The 23,189-nt window shown below is 36.9% G+C and overlaps 3 protein-coding genes across 6 annotated transcripts; 1 reads left to right on the top strand and 2 right to left on the bottom strand.

The window, feature by feature from the left end:
• Positions 1-20: 20 nt before the first annotated feature.
• On the bottom strand, positions 21-9,559 carry mbd1b (methyl-CpG binding domain protein 1b). 3 transcript variants are annotated; one of them, XM_056251469.1, is made up of 17 exons: positions 9,484-9,559; positions 8,270-8,991; positions 8,007-8,144; positions 7,789-7,912; positions 6,742-7,103; positions 6,559-6,641; positions 6,394-6,425; positions 5,565-5,735; positions 4,910-4,972; positions 4,790-4,822; positions 4,622-4,702; positions 3,609-3,773; positions 2,862-3,044; positions 2,667-2,741; positions 2,365-2,460; positions 1,367-1,519; positions 21-1,279 (listed from the first exon to the last, which is right to left on the bottom strand). In XM_056251469.1, exons 2-17 carry the CDS (start codon positions 8,956-8,958, stop codon positions 803-805), a joined length of 2,925 nt encoding a protein of 974 aa, XP_056107444.1. In that variant the 5' UTR covers positions 8,959-8,991; positions 9,484-9,559; the 3' UTR covers positions 21-802. The 3 variants fall into 3 exon arrangements, with proteins under 3 accessions (XP_056107444.1, XP_056107443.1, XP_056107445.1); XM_056251468.1 differs by having other exon boundaries at positions 2,820-3,044; positions 9,484-9,552; XM_056251470.1 differs by lacking the exons at positions 4,622-4,702; positions 4,790-4,822; positions 4,910-4,972 and having other exon boundaries at positions 2,820-3,044.
• Positions 9,560-12,760: 3,201 nt separating this feature from the next.
• Positions 12,761-17,975, bottom strand: cxxc1b (CXXC finger protein 1b). Of its 2 annotated transcripts, none has more exons than XM_056251472.1 (14): positions 17,787-17,975; positions 17,224-17,339; positions 17,027-17,127; positions 16,764-16,903; positions 15,478-15,633; positions 15,266-15,403; positions 14,965-15,075; positions 14,696-14,874; positions 14,238-14,445; positions 13,993-14,103; positions 13,840-13,889; positions 13,379-13,475; positions 13,109-13,261; positions 12,761-13,028 (listed from the first exon to the last, which is right to left on the bottom strand). In XM_056251472.1, the coding sequence occupies exons 1-14, from the start codon at positions 17,787-17,789 to the stop codon at positions 12,882-12,884; spliced, it is 1,710 nt and encodes a 569-aa protein (XP_056107447.1). In that variant the 5' UTR covers positions 17,790-17,975; the 3' UTR covers positions 12,761-12,881. The 2 variants fall into 2 exon arrangements, with proteins under 2 accessions (XP_056107447.1, XP_056107448.1); XM_056251473.1 differs by having other exon boundaries at positions 16,779-16,903; positions 17,787-17,974.
• Positions 17,976-19,439: 1,464 nt separating this feature from the next.
• On the top strand, positions 19,440-21,959 carry si:dkey-245f22.3 (uncharacterized protein LOC492819 homolog). The gene is made up of 4 exons (XM_056251345.1): positions 19,440-19,596; positions 19,676-19,813; positions 19,889-20,110; positions 21,409-21,959. Exons 1-4 carry the CDS (start codon positions 19,479-19,481, stop codon positions 21,720-21,722), a joined length of 792 nt encoding a protein of 263 aa, XP_056107320.1. The 5' UTR covers positions 19,440-19,478; the 3' UTR covers positions 21,723-21,959.
• Positions 21,960-23,189: the final 1,230 nt, after the last annotated feature.

Consider the following 23,189-nt stretch of genomic DNA (forward strand, 5'->3'; position numbering starts at 1 on the left):
TAACGAGCACATAATGACAGTTATCCAACAGATAATATGATTTATTAAATAAACGGAATTCAGATTATTCATATGAAAGCACATACAAACAAATCCAGAGTGTTTTATAATAAAGAAAACAGAAATTCTGGAAAGCAAAAGACATGTTTATAAAAACATTCTCACTATATTTGATTTCATTTCTCTGCCACCACTTGCACTATGTACAAAATTGTCAATCCAAAACAAGAGAGCAGCCTCACCCCATATCATACAGCAAATATTAAATCTTTTAACAAACATGGATCTTCCACATGATTAATGCATTCTGAAAAATCCCCCCTGAGAAGTACATAAGCATTCAAACATGTACGGATATCATTGGTGTGAGGAATTAAACCTAAATGGATGTGAAGCACTATTATAGCTTTAGTGCAAGGCAAGATGTACAGTTAAACTGATCAAGGTTTAATTGTGTAAAACATCCCCATTCACTGCCTCTATTTATATGACCAGGATTCAATGTGCATCCTTAGCCAGAGCGGGTACCAAAATGTGTGTCACATTCTCTAGGGTCAAAAAACATCTTTATGTTTAGTGGTCACTCAATAATGTGGGAAGTAATGTCAGTCACGATTTGTGGATTAAAGTAACCAAAAATTAATTCAGCAGTCAATGTAATGGTGGCATCTCTTTGAGAAAACAAATCAAAACGGTGCTCTAATATTTTTACATTAGAGTAGGGAGAAATCTAATCTAGCATGTGGGCTGGAATAAGAGATGTATTACTTAAATACCAATCTCCATGTGCTGAATAGTCTCTCTATACCTTTTGTGGAGTTTTGCATTTTTCACAGCATTCTGCCTCTGGGAAAATGAGGAAGTCACAGGTAGCCGCCCGCTCGGGAAGCACAGGCTCTGGCGCTTTTGCTGAATCTTTGTGCCCCGAGCCCTGGCAGACAGAGTACCTTTCCAGCTCCTCGAGGAGGGCAACAACCTCTTCTGTTGTGGTGAGACGAGACGGGTGGCTGTCGTAGAGTTTGTGGGTGGGCAGCAGGGGTTGTCCCTGGACGCTGATGTGGTAGTGGAAACTGGGCTCAATATGAACTATGGTGTCTGCCATAGTGGAGCGCTTGGAGCACTGCATCAGCTGTAACCGAGGCCCTTCCACCACAACGCAGAACCAGAGGACGGGAAGCACCATGCTACGAAGAGATTTCAGGAGCGGCATCAGTTCATGATTGATGTCGATGCCTTGGATGGTGGGGTCACTGTCTGCCATGCTGAATATCTGAGTGATCTGCAAAGGCAGATGTACATAATCACTGTTACCACAATGACTTCCATATTATGGGATTCAGACAATATCCATAAAATAGCTCCTTACCGATGGACAAGACTCGCCCTCATATTGCTCTTCTTGACATGGTTCCTGACCTGCCGAACCCTGTGATCGATTTCCTTCCCTCAAACTCTCCACAGCACAGCCTGGTGGAATTGCTGCAGTATTCCATCTAGCTGCAGAAAGGACCTCTGGTCTCTATACATATATGGGAAATGCAAATAAAGCTGGTTAATCAGAACAAGCGAACAAGGCAAGCAGTGAATCGATCGACAACGTGTACTGGAACGTGTTTTTTAACTAAATTTATTTATCAAAAATACATTAAATGCAGTAATATTTTTGAAATATTATTTAAGTTTAAAATAACTGTTTTCAATTGTAATATATTTTAAAATGTAATTTACTCCTGTGATGCAAAGCCGAATTTTCAGCATCATTACTCCAGTCTTCAGTGTCACACGATCCTTCAGAAATCATTCTAATATTCGGAGTTGCTGCTCAAGAAATGGTTGCGCTGCTTAATATTTTTGTGAAAACCATGAAACATTTTGTTGTGGATTCTTTGAATAGAAAGTTTAAAAGAACAGCATTTATTTGAAATGGAAATGTTTTGTAACCGTATAAATGTCTTTACTGTCACTTTTGATCAATACATTGTATCCTTGCTGAAAACAGTTACATTTTTATATATTTTTCAAATATTTATTATATTTAATTATTATTCATATACATAAATTAAATAATACTAGTAAAAATGAATGTAAAGACACTAATCTAAAGGCCATGCATTATGCATTTCAGTCTTGTTTTCTCAGAAAACTTTGTCAAGACAACCCAAAATCAATGTAATTATTGAAACACTGCCAACTCATTCAGCTTCAAAGAAGTCACTGAGTCTGCTTGTTTTTTCCTCTCTGTGTGGGAACAATATCAGAAGTGTATGGCTATGCAACTTACTAGGTTTATTTCCCATGTGCTGATCTTTGTTTTTTGTTTGTTTTTATTTGTTTAAGCTTAAGAGAGATGCATAAGAAGCTTACCACAGACAGAAAGGCTCTGCTACTGATGACACTGCCTTGAAGCCCATTTTCTTTGATCATCTCCGCCCGTCCTGCGTGCAGCTGAGGGCTTCTCATCTTCTCAAAAGATAGGGGATGATGAGATACAAACATATTTATATAGGACTATTCAAACAATAATAATAATAAAAAATGATTCTGGCAACCAAATAAGCTTATTTCCGTCTCTAGGTAAATCTTCTCTGGGATTCGTTTTTTTGGAATCATCATGACTTGATTAATGTTATATGGATATTATATTGATTTTCATGCAGAGAACATACCTCAATTCTTTGTGGATTGTAGAGTGGGATGTTGTTCATCATATGACTGTTTGGAACATCAGTATAAACGTAAGCCTAAAAAAAAAACCAGAAGAAAGTTACTGGAAGCTAACAGGAATAAGCGATAATGCTTTAAGGACTCCACTGGGATACCTTTCCATTGTAATTTGGCTGGAGGAGCCTGTCTGTATTTACCATCCGGCCAGCACCCGAGGAAGCCTTTGGCACATACTGTTCAGCCTCATTATCTGAAACCTCGAAATCCCACAACTTTTTGGACCTGGGTCTACCGCGTCCATACGTGTAACGTGGCCTACCGCGGGTAACCCAGCCCTGAGCAAACAACATCTCCGCCTCATCCATGGGCAGCAAATGCTTCTGTAGAGCACAACACAATTTACATGATTGTCATTTCTTGTGTAAAAAGTCTTACGCAATAATCAGCAACACAATAACTTTTAGCCAACCAGAAGGAAAAATAAACAAAGCTCCTAAATGAGAAACATAACATACAAGTAAATATAACATACAAGTAATAACAGCAAAGAAGCATAAGGGATTTAACTGTTCTCATTCCACTAAACAATTCCAGTTTCTTAATGATTCTTTTAGTGAACATATCTTTATGACAAGTAACAGTACTTGGTTCCTTTCAAACTGAAGTATTTAAAAATTTTGATCATTAAAAGGTTAGAAACAGATTATAAAAGTCATTGACCATGAATCAGTTCAAAATGGTCATTTTACTTTTTTTTTTTATTACATATGACTGTAATATAATGTTATCATAAATTATTATTAAATGACAATAATTCTAAATCTAGTAGACAACTAAAAGTACAATAATAACCCATACAACAATATTCTAATTCATATAAAAAGGTGAAAACTAAAATAAATAAAGATACATAATACAATGAAAAGAATATTTTGGAAGCCCACCATAGCCTCTCTTTGGCACTGTCGTAGACGGCATTTCTGTCTTTTTTTATTTCTGCCTCCGAACTTGGGCTTGTCCATGCAAAAATCACAGCTTCCACAGTCTGTACGGCGAACGCAGCCTTTACACTTCCCGCAGGAACGGCGACGCACCTTAGGAACACCCATCTGGAAATCAAGTGATAAAAATATTTGAAAAGTATTAAGGACATTATTTTAAGTCTCTAATTACATCTGACTGTATTAAATATTTGCAGTTTAAAGGGATAGTTCACCCAAAAATTTTAATTCTGTCATTTACTCGCCCTCATATCGTTCTAAAACCGTAAGACTTTCGTTCATCTTCGGAACACAAATGTCTTTTTGATGAAATCTGAGAGCTTTCTGTCCCTCCATTGACAGCTACGCAACTGACACTTCAAAAAGAGATCGTAAAACTAATCCATATGAATTGAGCGGTTTAGTCCAAATTTTCTGAAGAGACTCGATCACTTTATATGATAAACAGATTGAATTTAGCCTTTTATTCACATAAACACTGATCAGCTGTTTGACGCACAAGAACAAATCTCATTGGTTCTTGGAAGCTCAAACGTGTTGCGCAACACGAGAATGAACCTCACTGGTTACGAGCCAAGCGAACATGCTTGAGCTTCCGTTTATTTTTTATATGTGAATAAAAGCCTAAATTCAATCATCATATAAAGTGATCGTGTCTCTTCAGAAAATTTGGACTAAACCGCTCAATTCATATGGATTAGTTTTGCAATCTCTTTATGAACTTTTTGAAGCTTCATAGTAGTAGTTGCGTAGACTGTCAATGGAGAGTCCAAAAAGCTCTCAGATTTAATCAAAAAGATCTTCATTTGTGTTCCGAAGATGAATGAAAGTTTTACGACATGAGGGTGGGGGAACAAAAAACTTTGTTTTTCTCTTCAAATCATGTCCATATCTGTGATCAAGGCACTTGGATAATGCTACTGCAGTGTAATAATGCAGTGTAACTAGAACTCTACCTCATCCAGACCATTGTCACCATCATTACCCCCAAAGAACATAGACAGATCCTCTGAGTCACTGTACTGCAGATAGGAACTCTGCTCACAGGAAAACAACATTTAGATATAGTTGTTTTACAGCAATCCCTCAGATAACTTCTGACAGATTATTTAGAAGACTGTTACCTGTGAGTCCTCAAATTCCTCTGAGACTGAGGGCTGAAAAAATAATTAACGATTAATGCTTTTACAAGCTTAATGAATTAATAGTGAACTGTGAAACAAAAATGTTTTTTTCGCCCTCACTTTTGAAATATATGAAGCTGTGCTGAGTGATCCAGCAGTTTTTGAGAACTGCACCTCTGATATCTGTGGATTAGATAAAAATGGGTACTTAAGTGACATATTTAATTATTAGACAAAAAAGGTAAATCCTTATTTACACTACCATTCAAAAGTTTGGGGCCAGTAAGATGTATTTTGTAAGAGATTAATATTTGTATTCAGCAAGGATGCATTAAATCGATCAAAAGTGATAGTAAGGATTTCCATTTCAAATAAATTATGTTTTTTAACTTTCATAAAATAATACTAATTTTTTTAAATCACATTTTCCACAAAAATGTGGAAAAACTGTTTTCAACATTGTTTCTTGTTCATCTTTGAAAGGTTTCTTTTCAAAACATTGTTTCTTGTTTCTTGAACATTGTTTCTTGTTCATCATCTCATCTTGAAAATTCATCTTTGCCAAAACTAGGAATAAATAATTATTCTGCTATTACTCTGTTTATTTTGTTATCCAATCCGATGGCATTCATACATTGCATGTGTGGCCAAGGGTCCAAATACCTTCTGGGTAACAATTGTAGATTATATTCTTACACAATTTTAGACATAACATCTGCCCACTGAAAAAAGAAAAGAAAAAAAGATAATAATATTCAGATTTTAACCACTGTACCTTTACACCCTTGTCCTTACGGATGGGGTGCAAACACTTCCGTTTTCGACATTTAACCACTTTCCGAGAGTGGATATTAAGTCGTAGGCGTAGTCGACCATTTCGGCAACTAACACATTTTCCACAGTCCACTGCAGTTTGGCATGCTCGGCATCGGCCACATGGATTCCACTAAACACAAAACAAAACCCACAAATAAATGTCTTTATATTTGTAATGCAATACACTACATACAGGGCTTGACATTAACCACTGTGGGTAGTGGTTTTCCAAAGTTACAAGCCATTCAGCATTTTCGCTGGCCACAATTTTGACATCGATACCGTGGGGAAAAACTATAGATATTTTAAATTTTATCTCATAATTTGGCTGCATGTATATTAGGCTGCTGTCAATTTAAGACCTGACACATTCTGCACAATACACACAATCCCATGCTAAAATTCAAGCCCTGAAACACACCAACAATATTTATCCGGAGTAAATGAAACGAGTGAGTGAGGGGAGGCGGGTTTGTGTCTCAATTCGCTGTCGGAGAGATGAGAGAGCGAGAAAGCGCAGCTGGTATCGTACACGTGTATTCTGCGGAAAATGAGTATTGGAAGCATTTCAGATATATTTCAATATCCATATGCATCGAAAAATCTATACTTTTGACAACACTTTTAAAACATTATTTAGGCTATATTATAAATACATTTAGTTTATTACCACTAAGGTGGCTAGTAGGAGTGACTGCGTTACACGCCACTGCTGAAATCCATCCACACCTGGCGAGTGTTAATGTCAAGCCCTGATTACATAACACAACCCCCCCCCCCATACATACCTTTTTGTAGGGTTTTCTGCGTCTCGCTATTGCTAAAACAACAGAAAACATGATCACCAAAGGAACAGCAATAGCCAAAAAATACACTTCTGTTATTACGATAAAGCTGATTAATAACCTGTACTCACAAAACTGAATGTAATGCTAAAAATACTTTCGACTTACATGCGTTAACCTCTTGCCTGCAGTTCTGGCACATAGTTTGTCCCTCTTCAAAAGTAAAGGTTTTATTACATCTCAGGCAGATGCTGAGTACAAACAAAATGAGAGTGACATGAAGAAAGACATTCACACCACTGTTTTTGACATGTTTGCTACAGTGTAAGAAAAAGAAAAGGCACTGCCTACCCAAACAAACTTTGTCGAGCTCCACCGGTGCCATTGATTGGCATATCTGCAGACACCGAACCAGCCAAGGGAGGAACAGTTGGATTTGGAGCAAATCCAGCCAGATCAACAGGAGGGCGAGCGGCAGCATTTGGTAAAGTGGTATTTGTCCCAGGACCAGTAAAGGTACTGCATTTCGGTGGGGTCACAGTATTCGCAGCCTTTTGGGTGGAATTTGTGCTCAACTTTGGAACAGTACCACAGCTGAGACTTGCTGAAGACCCTGGACTGCAGGCCGTGCCACCTGCATTCGTCAATTCATTTGGAAAACCGGGTGTAGAAGAGCCACCATGGTGTGCCATAGGAGAATCCACTCTCCTTTTCTATGGGTACCGGAATCAAATTTGTTTTATAATTAATGCATTTTGCAACATCGACACTGTCATAGAACTGAACTGAATCAACACTAACTCGAGGTGAATAATGACAATACTGTCTTCTGTAGAGCTGCTTATAACTGAACTCGTATTATAATTGATGAACTTTACACATTTTGAATAATGACACAATTGTCTCTCTAAAGCTGCTTACAATAGGGATGTAAAATTGATTAATCATGATTAAATGCATCTATCATAAAAGTCTGTGTTTACACAATATATGTATATAAATCTGTCTGAGTATACTGTATACACACATTTTATATACTGTAATATATATATATATATTATATTATAAATACACATACATGCGCAATGCGCATGTGTGAGTGTGTGTGTGTGTACAAGTATATACACAGACACAAACACAGAAATATATATAATATATAAAAACATGCACATATATTATGTAAACACAGACTTTTATGTTAGATACGATTAATCGATTTTACTGTCCTACTTTAAAAACAGAATTTGAATTTGTCTCATATTTGATTAAGTTTGGATCATTGATTCAGTCATTTTCCCTTTTATTACTGTGAAACTGCTTTGAAACGATCGGTATTGTATATTCTAAATAAATAAAGGTGACTAAACAATTAAAAGATCATTCTGAACATCTCCTCACCTTTCTTCTTCGAGGGCCGTCACCAAGAAATTGGCCCGTTTTAAAATCAAAATTTGTGAGGTCCACAGAATCGTTTATATGTTTCATAAGCTCAACCCTACTTCTTACTTTGTGACCTCTTGGACTGAAAGGGGGAAAAAATAAACAGTGATTCAAAATGAAAGTCTCATTATTCAGATTGTATCTGTTACATATTAAACAAACTGTTTTAAATATACCTTATATAGTATGTATCACTGCGTCCTTCACTGTTGCCTGACCGACGAAAAACCTGCTTGCGTTTCCATCCTTTCCCTAATGGCGGACAATCTTCCCAACCTTCATCGATCTCTAACTGTGTTCTCCGTCTAGGTCTCCTAGATGAAAAAGAAAAATCACACATCTGTTTTAGCTCAAACAATGTAATGCATAAGATGAAAGGCATTTTAATAAATAAAAGTTTGATGCGTTTAATGGGGAAGAATGCAGGTCATGTACATACCCACCACCTCTGCCACCTCTTTCTCCAGCAGTTTTCAAAACACTAACTACACTCCCACTCCACTCGCTACCAGCAAGGCTCTCTATTTCTCCATCGACGCTCTGGGAATCAAAGTCCTCACAGTCTTCTTCGAGTGGCTCCAGCCAGTCACAAGGAGGCTTGTCGACATCTTTGGAAGATTCACCTTCTATTTCAGGTACAGCTTCCTCTGTGACATGGTCCTGAATGTCTGTGCTTGTCGTAGGTTCTTTGTTTTCCTCTGTATTTGCATCTTTTCCTTCGGATGTTGGTTCTCCAGGAACAGGTTCTTTGTTTTCCTCTGTATTTGCATCTTTTCCTTCGGATGTTGGTTCGGCAGGTACAGTTTCTTTGTTTTCCTCTGTATTTGCATCTTTTCCTTCGGATGTTGGTTCTGCAGGAACAGGTTCTTTATTTTCCTCTGTATTTGCATCTTTTCCTTCGGATGTTGGTTCTGCAGGAACAGGTTCTTTATTTTCCTCTGTATTTGCATCTTTTCCTTCGGATGTTGGTTCTGCAGGAACAGGTTCTTTATTTTCCTCTGTATTTGCATCTTTTGCTTCGGATGTTGGTTCGGTGGGTACAGGTTCTTTGTTTTCCTCTGTATTTGCATCTTTTACTTCGGCTGTTGGTTCTGCGGGTGCCTCAGCTGCTACTTCCTCTGTCTCCATGTTACTAAAGCCTCCCTGTTATGCTTATTTGAGCTGCAATAAGAAAATATCCATAAGTAGAGATACAGTTTCTTTCAACCAAAAAAAAAAATCCTTGATTTACATAACTGAATGGCAAAAGGAGATAAACATCTATTTTTGTCCATCTGAAGCTCTTATAAAGTCGAATTATCTGAAAACTCTCTTAATGTTATGCATTCAGCTCAAGACACCTGCAATTGTATTCAACGGTCAGCTGACTGCCTATTGTTGCTCTCTCTATAGGGACCAATCGTTTTATTTACAAAAGCACGACTTTTGATGCGCAAAATACTGTCTAGGTAGTCAGCACACTATGTTTTGAGACAGAGCCTAACACGTAAAGCGCCAATATTTAACGTTAGCGAGGTGGCTAAAGTGTTAGCAAGCGTGAAATGATAGTAAATAACACTGGATACTGATGTTTACCGAGACTATTAGCTGTTTTTAATGGTTCAGTTTAACTAAAAGTCATACATACAATACGCCATTTAAAAAAAAACCTACCTGTGAACCCTTTAACGAACCCTCACATTGATATATTTTAAATAACTGATACAGGAGAGAAGCCGGAAGTGCTGTTGTAACCCGGAAACACGTGACTCAAGCATTCTGAAATAAAGATCCCTTCATCACGTCACACAACGATATATCCTCTATGGATATATCGCGTAGCTTGATGTATCATTTACCTTTCATTTATCTGATATTCTGTTCGTTGTACTGCTACACAACAGACCTTAGAGCAGGGGTCTCAAACTCAAATTAACTGGGGGCCGCTAGAGGTAGAGTCTGGGTCAGGCTGGGCCGCATCAAGTATTCCACAAAAAAATAGTATTCAAGTATTCCAAAAAAGGAGCACAACTGATCCAATCTTCTCAATATTTATTAACGTTTCTTCTGAACAGTTCCTCTGAATTTGAACATTCCTTTCTGTACATGATTGGTTCTTCATGAGCTGTCCTTCTGACAGTTGAAGTTCATTTTACAAACTTTATTTGTCTTTAACACATATTTGTGATATTTATATTTGCTTATGTCCTTTTTATTTTCTTTATACAACACATTAATGATATTGAATGTTTTTTTTGGAAGGCACATTTCCTTTTATTATACTTAGAAAAACAATTATTGCTTTTGAAATACAAATATTTGCAGTCATGTCTGCCCGTCTTATTGAATTCTTTGTATAGTGTCTCAAATTACTGACTGCACCAATCAAAGCAAACCTTCTTATGAACCTGTTGGACACATATTACAAGCTCAAAGTGATTATTCTCACATTGTTTTAGAGCAGGGTCTCTCTCCAACACGTCGCTCGCGAGCTGCCAGTAGCTCGTGGCCTGATTGGTGGTAGTTCGCCAAGGGGCCGTTCACATATGGGCCCGTTCACATATCGCGCCTAAAAACGCGTAGAAAACGCTGGGCGCGCCGCATTCTTTTTTTTCAAAACGCTAGGGCGGTTGCGCTCCGGTTGGTTCTTGTCACGTGACCTACTGTGCGCTTATGGTGCGCTTGCGGCATTCTGAAAAGTTGAGATGTTTTTATCTCGATGCGGCGCGGACGCGCCTGGAAAAAACGAGCGCGTCGCACCGCGACCGCGTCGCTTCCATTATGAGCGCGCAAACCGCGCGCCTCCATTTGAAATAATGAACTTGAGCGCGCAAAAGACGCGATATGTGAACGGGCCCTATCGCGCTCACATATTTTGCGCGCTCAAGTTCGTAATTTCAAATGTAGGCGCGCGGCAAGCGCGCTCATAATTAAAGCGACGCGCTCATTTTTTCCAGGCGCAGTATGTTTGTACTTCGCGGTTGTCTATGACAACTATTGACAACAAACCCTCCGTAAGCTGTCACGAGACTATCTATGGTAGCTCATAAGGGATACATTTTTTTTTTTTTTTTTCGCGGCACACGCAACGACGGGCCGCACTAACATTAAACTTTAATGTCAAGTAGGGGGCCACAAAATATCACCCCGCGGGCCGCAAATGGCCCGCGGGCCGCGAGTTTGAGACCCCTGCCTTAGAGATTTTAACAGTGTAGCATATATACAAATTACTGTCAGTGTAAACATCTGCGTGACTATTTTAAAATAAAATGTATTTATTGTTATTTTAGACTTCAGACTTTTGGATCCCACTGTATGTATATGAAAAAATATGTTATAAATACCTAGACATGGTAAAACATATTTAAAATGGGATATTCACTTAAATTAAAAATAGTCAAAGAAATGAATATCCAAATGGGATATTCATTTAATTTCTTTGACTATTTTTAATATTTATTACCATGTGTAGGTATTTATAACATATTTTTTCACATACATACAATGGGATCCAAAAGTCTGAACACTAAAATAATATATATGTAAGCAATAAGGTACGAGAGGCTGTGCTGTATCGTGAATAAGTAACGGCTGGAGGGCGTTGTTAGGCACGACGCGAAGCGGAGTGCCTGCAACCCCTTCAGCCGTTACTTATTCACGATACAGCACTTGCCTCGAGTACCTTATTGCTTTTATAAAACGGTTGCCACACAATAAAAATATTAAAGCCGAAAAATATGTATCTATGCAACTTTCATGAAGTAAAATCACTAAAAGCCTGCCTTCCGCTGGAAAAAATAGTCCCGGAACGTGAACAGCAACAGAAGTTACATATATTATTTCGCCAATAGATGGCGGCAAAGACTGTCTTTATGAGTGAGTGAGTGAGTGAGTGAGTCTGTAGAGAAGGCTTTTGAAAGGACTCGAACTTGTGATCACGGAGAAGACAGACGCAACTGACAGATGACTAACGTTATGCACGGAAAACCCCATGACTGTTAAAAGGACAAAATATGCAGCGGACATTCAAACGCATTTTTTTATTATGAATATAGGACTGACCTGAAGGAAAATGCTACGTCTACTGTAAATGCAGGTACACTCGCTTACTCGATCTCTCACAATGCTCTGCTCTAGCTTTAAATGAGCAATATCAATGAGATGAAACATCTGTTTAAGTTGCTAAGAGTGGTTGCTAGGGGTGTTGTGTAGTGATACATAGAACCGTTGGGTGAAGCGGTCATAGCCGTGTTTTATCGTGAATAAAGCACAGCTATTGACCAATCAGAATCAAGGATTGGAACTAACCGTTTTATAAATATAAATAATTCCACATCATCCCAAAAACTCAAAGACGCAAGAGATCTGAGGATATCAGATTAAATTGTTTTATAAATGATTCATGGATGTATGTTTAAGAATAACATACAAAAACAAAGTTACTGTTTTGTAATTACTTGTACACAGGTAAAATTACTTAAGAGATGCATCAATCAACCTGCCATCAATCAGAACCATTTTTTTGTTTTTATTTTATGTTGGCCGATGTCTGTTCCGAACTTGCACGCAAACTGCATTGCAATCATTTTCCAAAAAGTTATTTGTGTGGAAATATTATGAAGTCTGTAAACAAGATGTTAAAGGACAAGTTCGGTATTTTACATGCAACCACAGAAACCGAAAATTCTCAGACCCAGCAGCATGTGTCCAAATTTCAATCTTTACCGTTCTATTTCATCAGAAAGTGTAAAATACCGAACTTGTCCTTTAACACACCGGGAAGAGATGGGACACACTGAAAAAACAAGCTCACTGTTCGAGATCCTCGAAATATTGGAAGGAAAAAAAATATATATTGAGGGTTGGGGTGTTAAATGCATATATATCTGAAGAGAACTGACTATCGTCAGAAAATCTTCAGTGCATCCCTAACATTAATCAATACAGACTGAAGGAGACATGAAGAATATGTTTAATATGAATGACTGTCCAAATAGTGACAAATATACAATATGAAAAGTATACAAATATAAACAAATAATTTTTTAAGTGAGCACTGATAGTTCACATGGCTATCTGTCTTTGTTGTTGCGGAGGTCAGTGGTCAGGGGGTCATGCTGGATGGTCTGGTGGAGCATGAGGGCCAGTAGTCCTGCTCTGTTGGTCATGGCCGTCCTCACATTGCGTTCTTGTTCAAACAACTCATCCAGCTTGTACCACTGTTCAGAGGGGGAAAATATGAGTATATAAAAATACATTAAGACTACTATGACAATAAGTTTTGAAGAACTTAACTGACCACTCTGACACGCTCAAGGTCCACCTCTGCCCGTCTGAGCTTCTCCCAGCAGTAATGCTTGTTGCACTTGCGTTTTGAAACCCTGCAGTAGTCTCCAGTCGGGTCAAACACGTTACGCACTAGTGGACATCCACACACCTCATCTGCTAGGACCTGAGAAGAGAAAAGCAGAATGGAGATGTACTGAACACAAATCAAGTTATGAAGAGATTTTATAAGATGTAGTTTAGTCTGAGCAGAATTATGGCAAGCCTGTAACTAAACTCTCACCTTTGGGTCTCTGGAATGTTCTGGACATAAAACTTGGAGTCTCTTGCAGTATGTTTTACTCTGAGGGTTGTACACGTCACAGAAGAGTCTTGTTGCCCTGACAGAATAAAAAAAGAATTATAAAAAAAAATATATATATATTTTTTTTCTCTTTTTTTTTTCTTTTATATTGTATTTTTACTATAAATATTCAATTACAATATTTATTTCAATTAACCAACAGTCTTGGTTTAAAAATAATTAAGTTGCAACTAACCATTATCAAATGGCTATTATAAAGTAATAATACATTTATTTATTTAAAATATTTTTAAATTTCATAAAAATGACGAGCAAATAGAGGAAGTGTCGATATAACAAGCACACTAAGATAGAGTTTCTATAAGTGAACAGGGTATTCAGGGACATTCAATCGTAACTGCTGTACTGGATCATAACAATTTCACATTTATCTCTCTTACCCTTCTATTCTGGTGGGGAAAATGGAACCGAATGAGGTCTGGCTTTCGTACTGTTAAAATAATAAACCAAGCGTTAGTATTAAACAAAATCAATGTTCAGGTGATCATAAATCAGTAACCAATAAATTGGCTCAGAAAACAACATATATTGACCTTGGCATAACATCTCTCCATATGCCTCAGCGCCACCTTGGGGTTGATGGGGTGACTGCAGGACACACAGAATATCTGAAGGTCTGTGTCCTCACTGTCAGTTTCATTCACCTGCAAGAAAGGACATTAGCTTTACACCCTAATAAATATGACAAGATCCCTGAAAGACACAAATTCCGTCTCTTAGCAGTTATTCTATAAAATTCAAATGACATTAGCATGTGAAAGTATTACTGGAAACTCACATCCTCATCCTGTTGGACCACCTGCTGCTTGGCTTTGGCAATGATGCCCTCGAGCTCGTGGAAACGGCGCTCCATTTCGGCAAGGCGCATCCGTGCAGCCTGCTGCTCCCTGCGGATGCGCTCCAGCTGTTTTTTGCCCTGTTCCTCAGCGACGCAGGGGCTCTGCTGCCACTGCTGGATTCGCTGCGGGAGGATCTCGTAGATCCGGCTGCACAGATCAGCAGATCAATAAATCGATAGATCTTATTTAAAACACATCATACTGGTGTTGGTATAACATTGCGCGATTGTTCAATGCTAGTTGGCTGCACTTAAAGTCACCATGAAATCTCAATATCTTGTTTTTATGGTATAAAGCAGTATTTATTATAAATAATTTATCTGATTTACCTTTAATCAAAATAACTTGTGACATCAACCAACTTCTGTTTCATGCCGACTTTAATGAAATAACCTACTTGGCAGCCAGCTTCATGCCACAGTCCTCAGAGCAGTATTTTGAGTTCGGACGTGTCAGCTCAATACAGTTCGGCCCCAGGCACTGTTGCATGTCTCCTCCATGTCTGCTGTCTCCCCTCTCGCTGTGCCTCAAACGATCACGGTGCTTCTGTTTCTGCTTGTGGCGACGGGACTCTTTCTGTAAAAGATGAGCACAATTAACAAAAACTACTTCTTAAATGCAATCAAAAAACCGATTATGTATTAAGCACTGTGTTCCTCATTGCACCTTTTTGTCAATTTTTTTGTCTCTCCTCTTGACGTGCTTGACTTTTAAAGCTTTCTTCCGTGGGACAGGACTGTAAAGTTGGCCGTCTTCATCATCATCACTGCCCCATGACTAAAAAAAAAACAGGTCACAAGAGAAGGGCAAGATTTATTTTTGAGTGCTGAAACCTAAAGCATCATCCCTAACAAGCAAATCTCAAACATACTCATGTTATAAAAACATCTTATAACTTGACAAGAGTTCAAATTAATGTATGTATATACTAAGTGGTTGTGGTTGAGCAACAGCAATTAGCCGTTACCGCATTTCTGTCCTTGTAGTGCTCATATGGCTCCATATCGTTCTCGTCGTAATCATCCAAGTATCGTCTATCTCTGTGCATTATATTGTCCTTCCTCTCACGCAGAGAAAACTCCTCATCCCGAACACGTAGCATTTTCTGCAAAAACAATGAAAGAGAGTTAACATCAAAACAAAAACTACCTAATAAACCACCTATATAAAGACACTCACCCGAGCACGGACGACACACTGCCTTAGACGACATTTCTGACGAATCTTGTTAGGGCCCCCAAATTTCTTCATGTCTTTACAGAAGTCACACTGACCACAGTCCTCATTCCTAGTGCAGGGTTCGCATTCACCACACATACGGGCTGATCGCTTCACCTGGAACGCAGTTAGAGGACCACACTATTATATTGTTCTATATTATCACTAATAAATGTAACAATTATAAATTCCTATAGTATCCATTCAGGTTTAATGACTTCACGAAGGTTATTAGGCAAGTTCAGTCTTGTTTTAAAATTAAGTTCAAATTAAGACAAACTGAGAAGAAATATAAATAAAGATTATTATATCCAAAAAAAGGCATTATCACATTGTTATTATTAAAATAAAAAAATACTATTAATCTTTATTTTTTTTAATTGAAATTCCTGAAAAACAACTATTTTATACCGGTAACACTATTTTACAGTGTTCTTGTTACACAAATTACATGTAATTATTATAGTAATAATAGCGAATTATGCCTAATTACATGCATCAAACACTAAACCAAATCCCAATTCTATCCCTATAGTAGTACATGTTGCTAATTAACATTACTCAGTAGTTAATTGGATAATTACACGGTAACTAGGTCCCTAAAATAAAGTGTAACCTACAGTACTGTGCAAAAGTCTTAAGCACGTTAGTATTCTCACTTCAAATAAAATGATTTTAAGTCAGTTATTTATATCTTTTGCTGTAGTGTGTCAGTAGGAAAAACCAGTTTACATTTCTAAACATCTTTTTGCCGTTAATTGTAATAATCCAGTGAGATTTTGTATGCACAAGGAGTTCCACACAGAGATCTAATCTCACCATTATCAAGTCTGTCTGGGATTAGGAAAAAACTAAGACAGACTAAATCCAGAAGAACTGTGGCAACGTCTCCAAGATGCTTGCAAAGTCTCCGTTTTTTTTGTACTCCCAGATGGACTCGGTGATGGTGAGATCAGATATCTGTGTGGAACTCCTTGTGCATACAAAATCACACTGGATTATTACAATTAACGGCAAAAAGGAATGTTTAGAAATGTAAAATGATATTTCCTATTGACAAACTACACCAAAAGATATAAATAACTGGCTTAAAACCATTTTTTTGTTGGTGAAAATACTAACGTGCCTAAGACCTTTGCAAAGTACTGTATATACCATAAAAAAATGGTCAAACTGCCCAACAATAATGCAATAGAGAAAGTGCCGACTCCCGAGTGTATAAAGCCAACTTAGATATAAAAACATACTGAAGAAACACTAACTTTAGACCCACGGCGCTTATCGGTCTTGTACTCTGGCGTGCTGGATCGTTTTTCAACCCTCTCTGGCTCAATGTCTTTATCACGGTTCTTTTTCCGGTAGCGTATTGAAAGAGATGGATCCCTTTCTAAGAGATAAAGAATTAGAACTGATTAACTGATATTGTAACAAAATATATTTTAATATGACAAAGTGCATGTTTAAATATTTTAAGGTGAACAACAGTGGAAAAAAGGAAAAAATCACTGACCCCGACACTGGTGGCAGTACCACTCCCTTATAGCTTTGGCCATCTTCTCTGTCACATTTATACAGTGACCATGAAACCACTCATTGCACTTGTCACAACCACTGTGGGAAAAAGATGTGATCCAAATTAAGCTCTCAGTTTGGACGCATACATATTCACATTCTTTGTAATAGAATTTTTGAAGAGATTTGTCTCACATCATGAAGCAGTTAATGTCTGGTTTTCGACAAATGCAGTAGAGAGGAGCATTCTCTCCATCTCCTACAGTGTTTTTCATAGCTGGAGCCTGGTCCATATCAGACATCTCGCTGTCCTACGAAGACAATTGAACGAAAACATTGAAAAGAATACAATACAATCAATACAATAAAACACACTCAATGGAAATATCATCATCAAAACATTATCGTGCTTCAAAGACTATGTTTGTATGGCATTTAATTAGAAATAATAAACAATAACAATACAAATACATTAAATTAGTTATCCATTTAAAACAAAACAAAAAAGTACATGTTTTGGCCAAAGTTCAACATCAGTGTGTCACAATCAATACATATTAGCATGATAGCACATTTGATAGCGAGAAAATAGATTAACTATCCAGTGCTGAAAATCTAGTGTTGGTTTACAATATGATTAGTAAAATAAATAATTCGTTCTGTCATTTGCAACGATCGTTTTTAGAGAACTAATTTTGTATTATTTTGACTGCTCAAGCCGGAGCTAATATGCTATCAAATCATAATAGCAGACTTACCATGGCTGCTTCCCCGCCTTCTAGAAGATCCGATCAAACAGAACAAATAAGGATAAGTTGAGATAATGTCTCACTGCATAAACACGTAAATGTCCGCAATGCTCCGACTTTAATAAGAGTCAAATTTCCCAAACAAAACTAGGAACTGGAGCAATATTACAAAGCTAATTGTTACCGTGGGCAGTGGACAACAGCGTTGTTTCGGTTCTGTTTCGGAAGAGGGTTGATTGTCATAATAAAAGTCCTCATGGGGGGAAAGCTATGTTCATTTTCTAGGTCGTTTACAGACAAAGTACATTCTATCACATGACGATCATTGAAAGATCAATATGTTTTCTGATTTAAAAAAAAGTAATATTTTAAAAACATCAGCAATATAACAGTTATACTTATACCAATACTACTAACGTTACTTCTAATAATAATAATAATAATTATTATTATTATTATTATTATTATTTATAATAATTGTAGTTGTAATAAATGTTATTGCATTTTTTTATTGGTAGGGGGTGTGGTCCTATCAACACTATGAGCATGCTAACGAATGGATAATGATTAGGCAACGGCCCCTGCAGAGCAAGTAGTAGGCTATCAATCTGTTATCTGAGGGGCGATGAGAATGAGATGAATGTGGTGTTGAAGGTTAGTGAATTTTAATAAACTTGAATGATCGTAGATAATAATACGTAAGATTGCATATATGTATAACTTGGCAATAGTATAAAACAAGTTGAAAAAGACGGGAGGCAACATTGTTGTTGATTTACATTTAATTGTTTTAGGTTTACAAAGTAAATATTATAAATATTACATCACTGTTCGCCTGCTAATATCTGTATCTGGATACATTTGGTGACAGTGCCGCAGGTTGATATCCTACTGTCTACATGATGAAGAGGCAGAAGTGTGTTTTTACGATAAATATTTGGTCCTAAAATATCTTTAGTGAAATTTAGGTTGGAGATTGTTGAATAATTTGTAATGTTGAATTCTTTTTAATAAGAACAGTATATGTATATTTTGTTTAACTTTCTATTGTATTTGAATAATTTTTGGTATAGGCTATCTGTTTATTATTATCCTGTAAACTTATTATTTTTTTCTTTTTCTTTTTTCTTTGGGTTTTGAAATCTGCTTGGAAAGAAATTTTCCTGGCATCTCTTTGACTCAAGGTAAGCAAACATTGGACTAATAGGTTGCTGAAATTTATTGCCCTCTTTACATCTAGGATGCCTCTTATCCCTGTCACACAATATGTTTGCCAAATGGATTGAGATTAATAATAGATTAATGACTCTGGCACTTTTTGCTCCATCAGTACTTTTTTACACTAAGCTTTGTATTTTTTTTGCGTATATGTATAATATTTTGAATATACTTTGCGCATATCAAATGTATAAATCAAAAATGATCAGTAAAAAGTCATAATAGTCACAAAACAAGAAAAATGAAATGGTGTTGTTCACATTATTAACTGTTAGTTCCATAATATATCAACATGTCAAGTGATCAATTAGCTTCCTCCATAGTATTTTACCATTAGTATTTAATATATGCCTGTGCTAATCTATTCTCTGTGCTTCCTGTGTTTGAATATTTTATGACATGGTTCAAATGCTCTGGCATTTTCACTCTTCATCTTTACACTTATTCTTGTTGTAGCGAATACTGTGAGAGGAGTTTGAAAAGATGAATTGTGACCATGACGAGGAACATGGCCAGTCACCAATTGGATCAAAATCCAGCTTTCGTGAAGATGACCCGCAAGTTCATTCCGTTCCAAGTGTATCAACTTTTCAAAACTCTGGTAAGACTTTTCCATTCTCTTTTAATACATCAGTATAGAGGAAAAGAGTAACTAATAATGTGCTTTATTTATTTTATAGAGTCATCTGACAAAAAAGACTTGAAATCTACAAGAACGTGTCTAAAGGATAATGAACTCTCACCAACAGATGAACTTTCTAGGAAGGAAAACTCATGTCTTATTTCTCCTCTTAGTAAAACGAAACCACTAGCATTTGGTACATATCCTTCACACTACCTATCATTCTTTAAGCCAACATCCAAATAACTTTATTATTGTCTCCACAACATAGACGTGCATATCAAAGAAGTCCCAGCAGATGTGAAAAAGCCACTTCAAGACGCACCTGGCAGAGACATCAGTGATGCTTTTCCTGTCTGCGTTCAGCTACCCGCAAACCACCTCAAAAACTCACATATCACCGCTTTTAAAGCAACACAACGTCATCGCAAAATCAGCCACTCCTCCACCTCCACATCGAAAAGTCGTCTGAGCCTGAAAGCCCCTGCTGAAGGTAAGCAACACCTTAAATTACATTTGACTCAATGAAATGAGGGATTCAATTTTTATGACATCTAATGCATTATAGATGCAGCTGAAATCCCCGCTAGCAGGACTGATAACAGCTTTCCTTCTTCCTGTCCTCTTTTATCATCAGTATTTAGCTAAATTTATGAGCGAATGCATGCACAACCCAAACTTTCTTAGTGTGGTGCTGATTAGTAGTATAAAGGGCTCTTAAACGTATACAAACAGGATAGCAGTTTTATGATGGACTACAGTGTCAGCAAAGCTGCTTTATTTGTGGTTACCACATCAATATTTTGTCTGTGTTATAGCCATTAAAGGAATATTCTGGGTTCAATACAAGTTAAGCTCAATCGACAGCACTTGTGGCGCAATGTTGTTGATTATTACAGAAATTAATTTAGACTCTTCCCTCCTTTTCTTAAAAAAAGCAAAAATCTGGTTTACAGTAGGGCACTCAGGAAGTGAATGGGGCCATAAGACATAAACAATGTGTGTAAACATTAAAGGACTGTAAAAAATTATGATTTAAACAACTTTACAGCTCAAATAATAGTTTTAAAGTCGACACGGAAGTTGCGAAAGTCTTTTCTTCCCTGTTGTGACGTATATATGAGTGAAACGGCTTCTCGGACAAGGAAAAATGGACGGATTTTGTCCATCAGGAATTAATTGGATGGTTGTGGTTTGCTATTGTTGTGATCTCATCTGAGTAACAGGTTGTTACACTCACACCTGAAGAGAAGAGAAGAGAAGAGAAGAGAAGAGAAGAGAAGAGAAGAGAAGAGAAGAGAAGAGAAGAGAAGAGAAGAGAAGAGAAGAGAAGAGAAGAGAAGAGAAGGGAAGGGAAGGGAAGGGAAGGGAAGGGAAGGGAAGGGAAGGGAAGGGAAGGGAAGAGAAGAGAAGAGAAGAGAAGAGAAGAGAAGAGAAGAGAAGGGAAGTCGCTGCAAGAGGGAGGGGAAGTTATTTTCATTGAAGATTACGATGGCACATGAATTTAAAAAAAAATGATGATGTTCATGGACAAATGAATTATAATGAATACTGCAATATTCCATAAAAAACAAGCAAGAATTGTCTATTTTGATTTCATAGTGACTTTGTCAGACTAATGTAAGTGCTTTTATAAAATTACAAGCTTATTATTATAAGGCCTCATTCACTTCCATTGTAAATGGCTCCCCGTAACCTCTTTTTAATAAAAAAAAATGTTGTGTTGAATGCAGAACATGAATTTAATCTCACACATAATACATTTTCTTGTCTTTTTTCCTGCACTTCTAGACCTGTGTGCATCCTTTCTGTTAGCGTGTTTGTTCTGCAAGTTTTGGGATTGCTTGCTGGCCGTTGGTGATGGTTGTCAATTCTGCGTGGCCTCAATCTGCACATCCTTCTGCTCTCCAGCATGTTGCTGCAACCCTTCCTCTCTGGAGGACTTCATAGATTTTTGCCAATGTTGCAGCTGTGCCGAGTACGTGGAGGCGTGCGGCTGCAGTTGTGGAGAAAACACCTTCGACTGCTCCATGTGCGACGTCTGTCTACAGACGGCCGAGTGTCTGGAGCTCGGCATGGAACTCTCTCAGCTTCTGTTTCACTAGCTGCACACACAGTCTCACTGTCATTCATTTATATACTGGTCATGACTATCAGATAAGGCTGGAATGGAATGTGCTGATTTCACAAGCATGTAAATCTGCTGGTTGATTGTGGCTATGATACTGCACGGCTGCATTTGATACTGCATTTTCACACCTGAACTACAATATATCAAAATATTCAAGTTTTTGTCCAGCTTATTGCAATTTGAGAGTAAACATAATTGGTCAAATAAACTGTCAAAGGTACACTGCAAAAAATTATTTATATGTATATACATGGCAAGACAATGTGAGAATGCATTATACTAAATGTATCTTATATATAAACTTTTTTTTATATTTTAATGCTCTTTTGTGTGAAAAGAATGCAAGTTAGCCGATGTATGCAAAAGAGCTACTAGATTTGTTTACCTAAAACTGATAACTTGCTCATCAAATATGGCATATTAAATTAATGTTGAGATGAAACTGGAGGTAAATGTGCAAATAATTAATGTGCAGATTTGACTGAATAAACAATGACAAATGAGTTATATTGTTGTATGGAGATCTTTTAAAAAAAAAAACAAGAGAAACATTTGAAAAAAGTCAAGCATAAGATTTTTTCATCAGATCAGTTTATTTTAGCCAATTAAATGCACCAACACATTAAACTTTAAATAATTTTTTCTCAATTATAAATTATGCGCTTGAAAAAAAAACTGTTTTGTTTATAATATAAAAAAAAACACCTTCCTTTAATTGAGTACAGATGTAATGAAAGTAAAGACGGCAGCTGAAAAATAACTGGCAATTCGGTTTTAATGAGTAGAAATATGTCTTTAGACACACACCAATGCTTATTTCTAAGGACTGTACTGTCAGTAGATGTGACAAACATTTGTATTGCTTTGTGACGTCACATAAATCATTTCAAACATTCAAGTTTCGAAATATATTTTACAAGTCTATGCTTTTAGCTTTGAATCATATAGTTTTATATATCATACATTCATTTGAATTGCTGCACAACTCACAGAGAACAACTAAAAATGTAGACTCATTTGTATTAATTTCTCTATATTTACAAACCAAAAAAATGACTTTTGTTCCTTGAAGCTAAAAGGCACAGTCTGATCAGAGATGACACTTAATTTGGCTTTGACTGGCAATACGCTCAATGTCATGTTTCTGAGCACATCTACAGAACATTTACATTTGCAGGTAGGTGTATATTTAGCTGCATCTAACAAAATGCTGATTTAGATCTATTGCTTAAAAAAGCACTTTAGGCAGAGGTAGCTTGAGAAGTTTTACACCTGAAAAGCTATTTGTGCATGTTGTTTATGTGGCTTGTTTCCTTATATACATTCCAAAAATCTGTAACACTTTGCGCATATTTCATTAACATAAGTTAATGCGTCAGGTATCAAGAAGTAACAATGAACAACAATTTTTACAACATCAATTATTGAGGTTAAATGTTCA

Source organism: Rhinichthys klamathensis, unplaced genomic scaffold (genome assembly GCF_029890125.1).
Source record: "Rhinichthys klamathensis goyatoka isolate OS25496 unplaced genomic scaffold, OSU_Roscu_1.1 h1tg000082l_1, whole genome shotgun sequence".
In the NCBI taxonomy this organism is placed as follows: domain Eukaryota; kingdom Metazoa; phylum Chordata; class Actinopteri; order Cypriniformes; family Leuciscidae; genus Rhinichthys; species Rhinichthys klamathensis.

Coding starts and splice junctions, on each gene's coding strand:
- mbd1b (XM_056251468.1), bottom strand. CDS start 8,958: ATGGAGACAGAGGAAGTAGCAGCTGAGGCACCCGCAGAACCAACAGCC. Junction 6,642..6,741: donor GCTCGACAAAGTTTGTTTGG/GTAGGCAGTGCC, acceptor GTTTGTACTCAG/CATCTGCCTGAGATGTAATA. Junction 2,742..2,819: donor AGCCAAATTACAATGGAAAG/GTATCCCAGTGG, acceptor TTTTTTTTTTAG/GCTTACGTTTATACTGATGT.
- cxxc1b (XM_056251472.1), bottom strand. Junction 15,634..16,763: donor CTAAAGTTAGTGTTTCTTCA/GTATGTTTTTAT, acceptor ACTGCGTTCCAG/GTGAAGCGATCAGCCCGTAT. Junction 15,404..15,477: donor AGTGTGTCGTCCGTGCTCGG/GTGAGTGTCTTT, acceptor TTGTTTTTGCAG/AAAATGCTACGTGTTCGGGA.
- si:dkey-245f22.3 (XM_056251345.1), top strand. CDS start 19,479: ATGAATTGTGACCATGACGAGGAACATGGCCAGTCACCAATTGGATCA. Junction 19,814..19,888: donor AACGAAACCACTAGCATTTG/GTACATATCCTT, acceptor TCCACAACATAG/ACGTGCATATCAAAGAAGTC. Junction 20,111..21,408: donor CCTGAAAGCCCCTGCTGAAG/GTAAGCAACACC, acceptor CTGCACTTCTAG/ACCTGTGTGCATCCTTTCTG.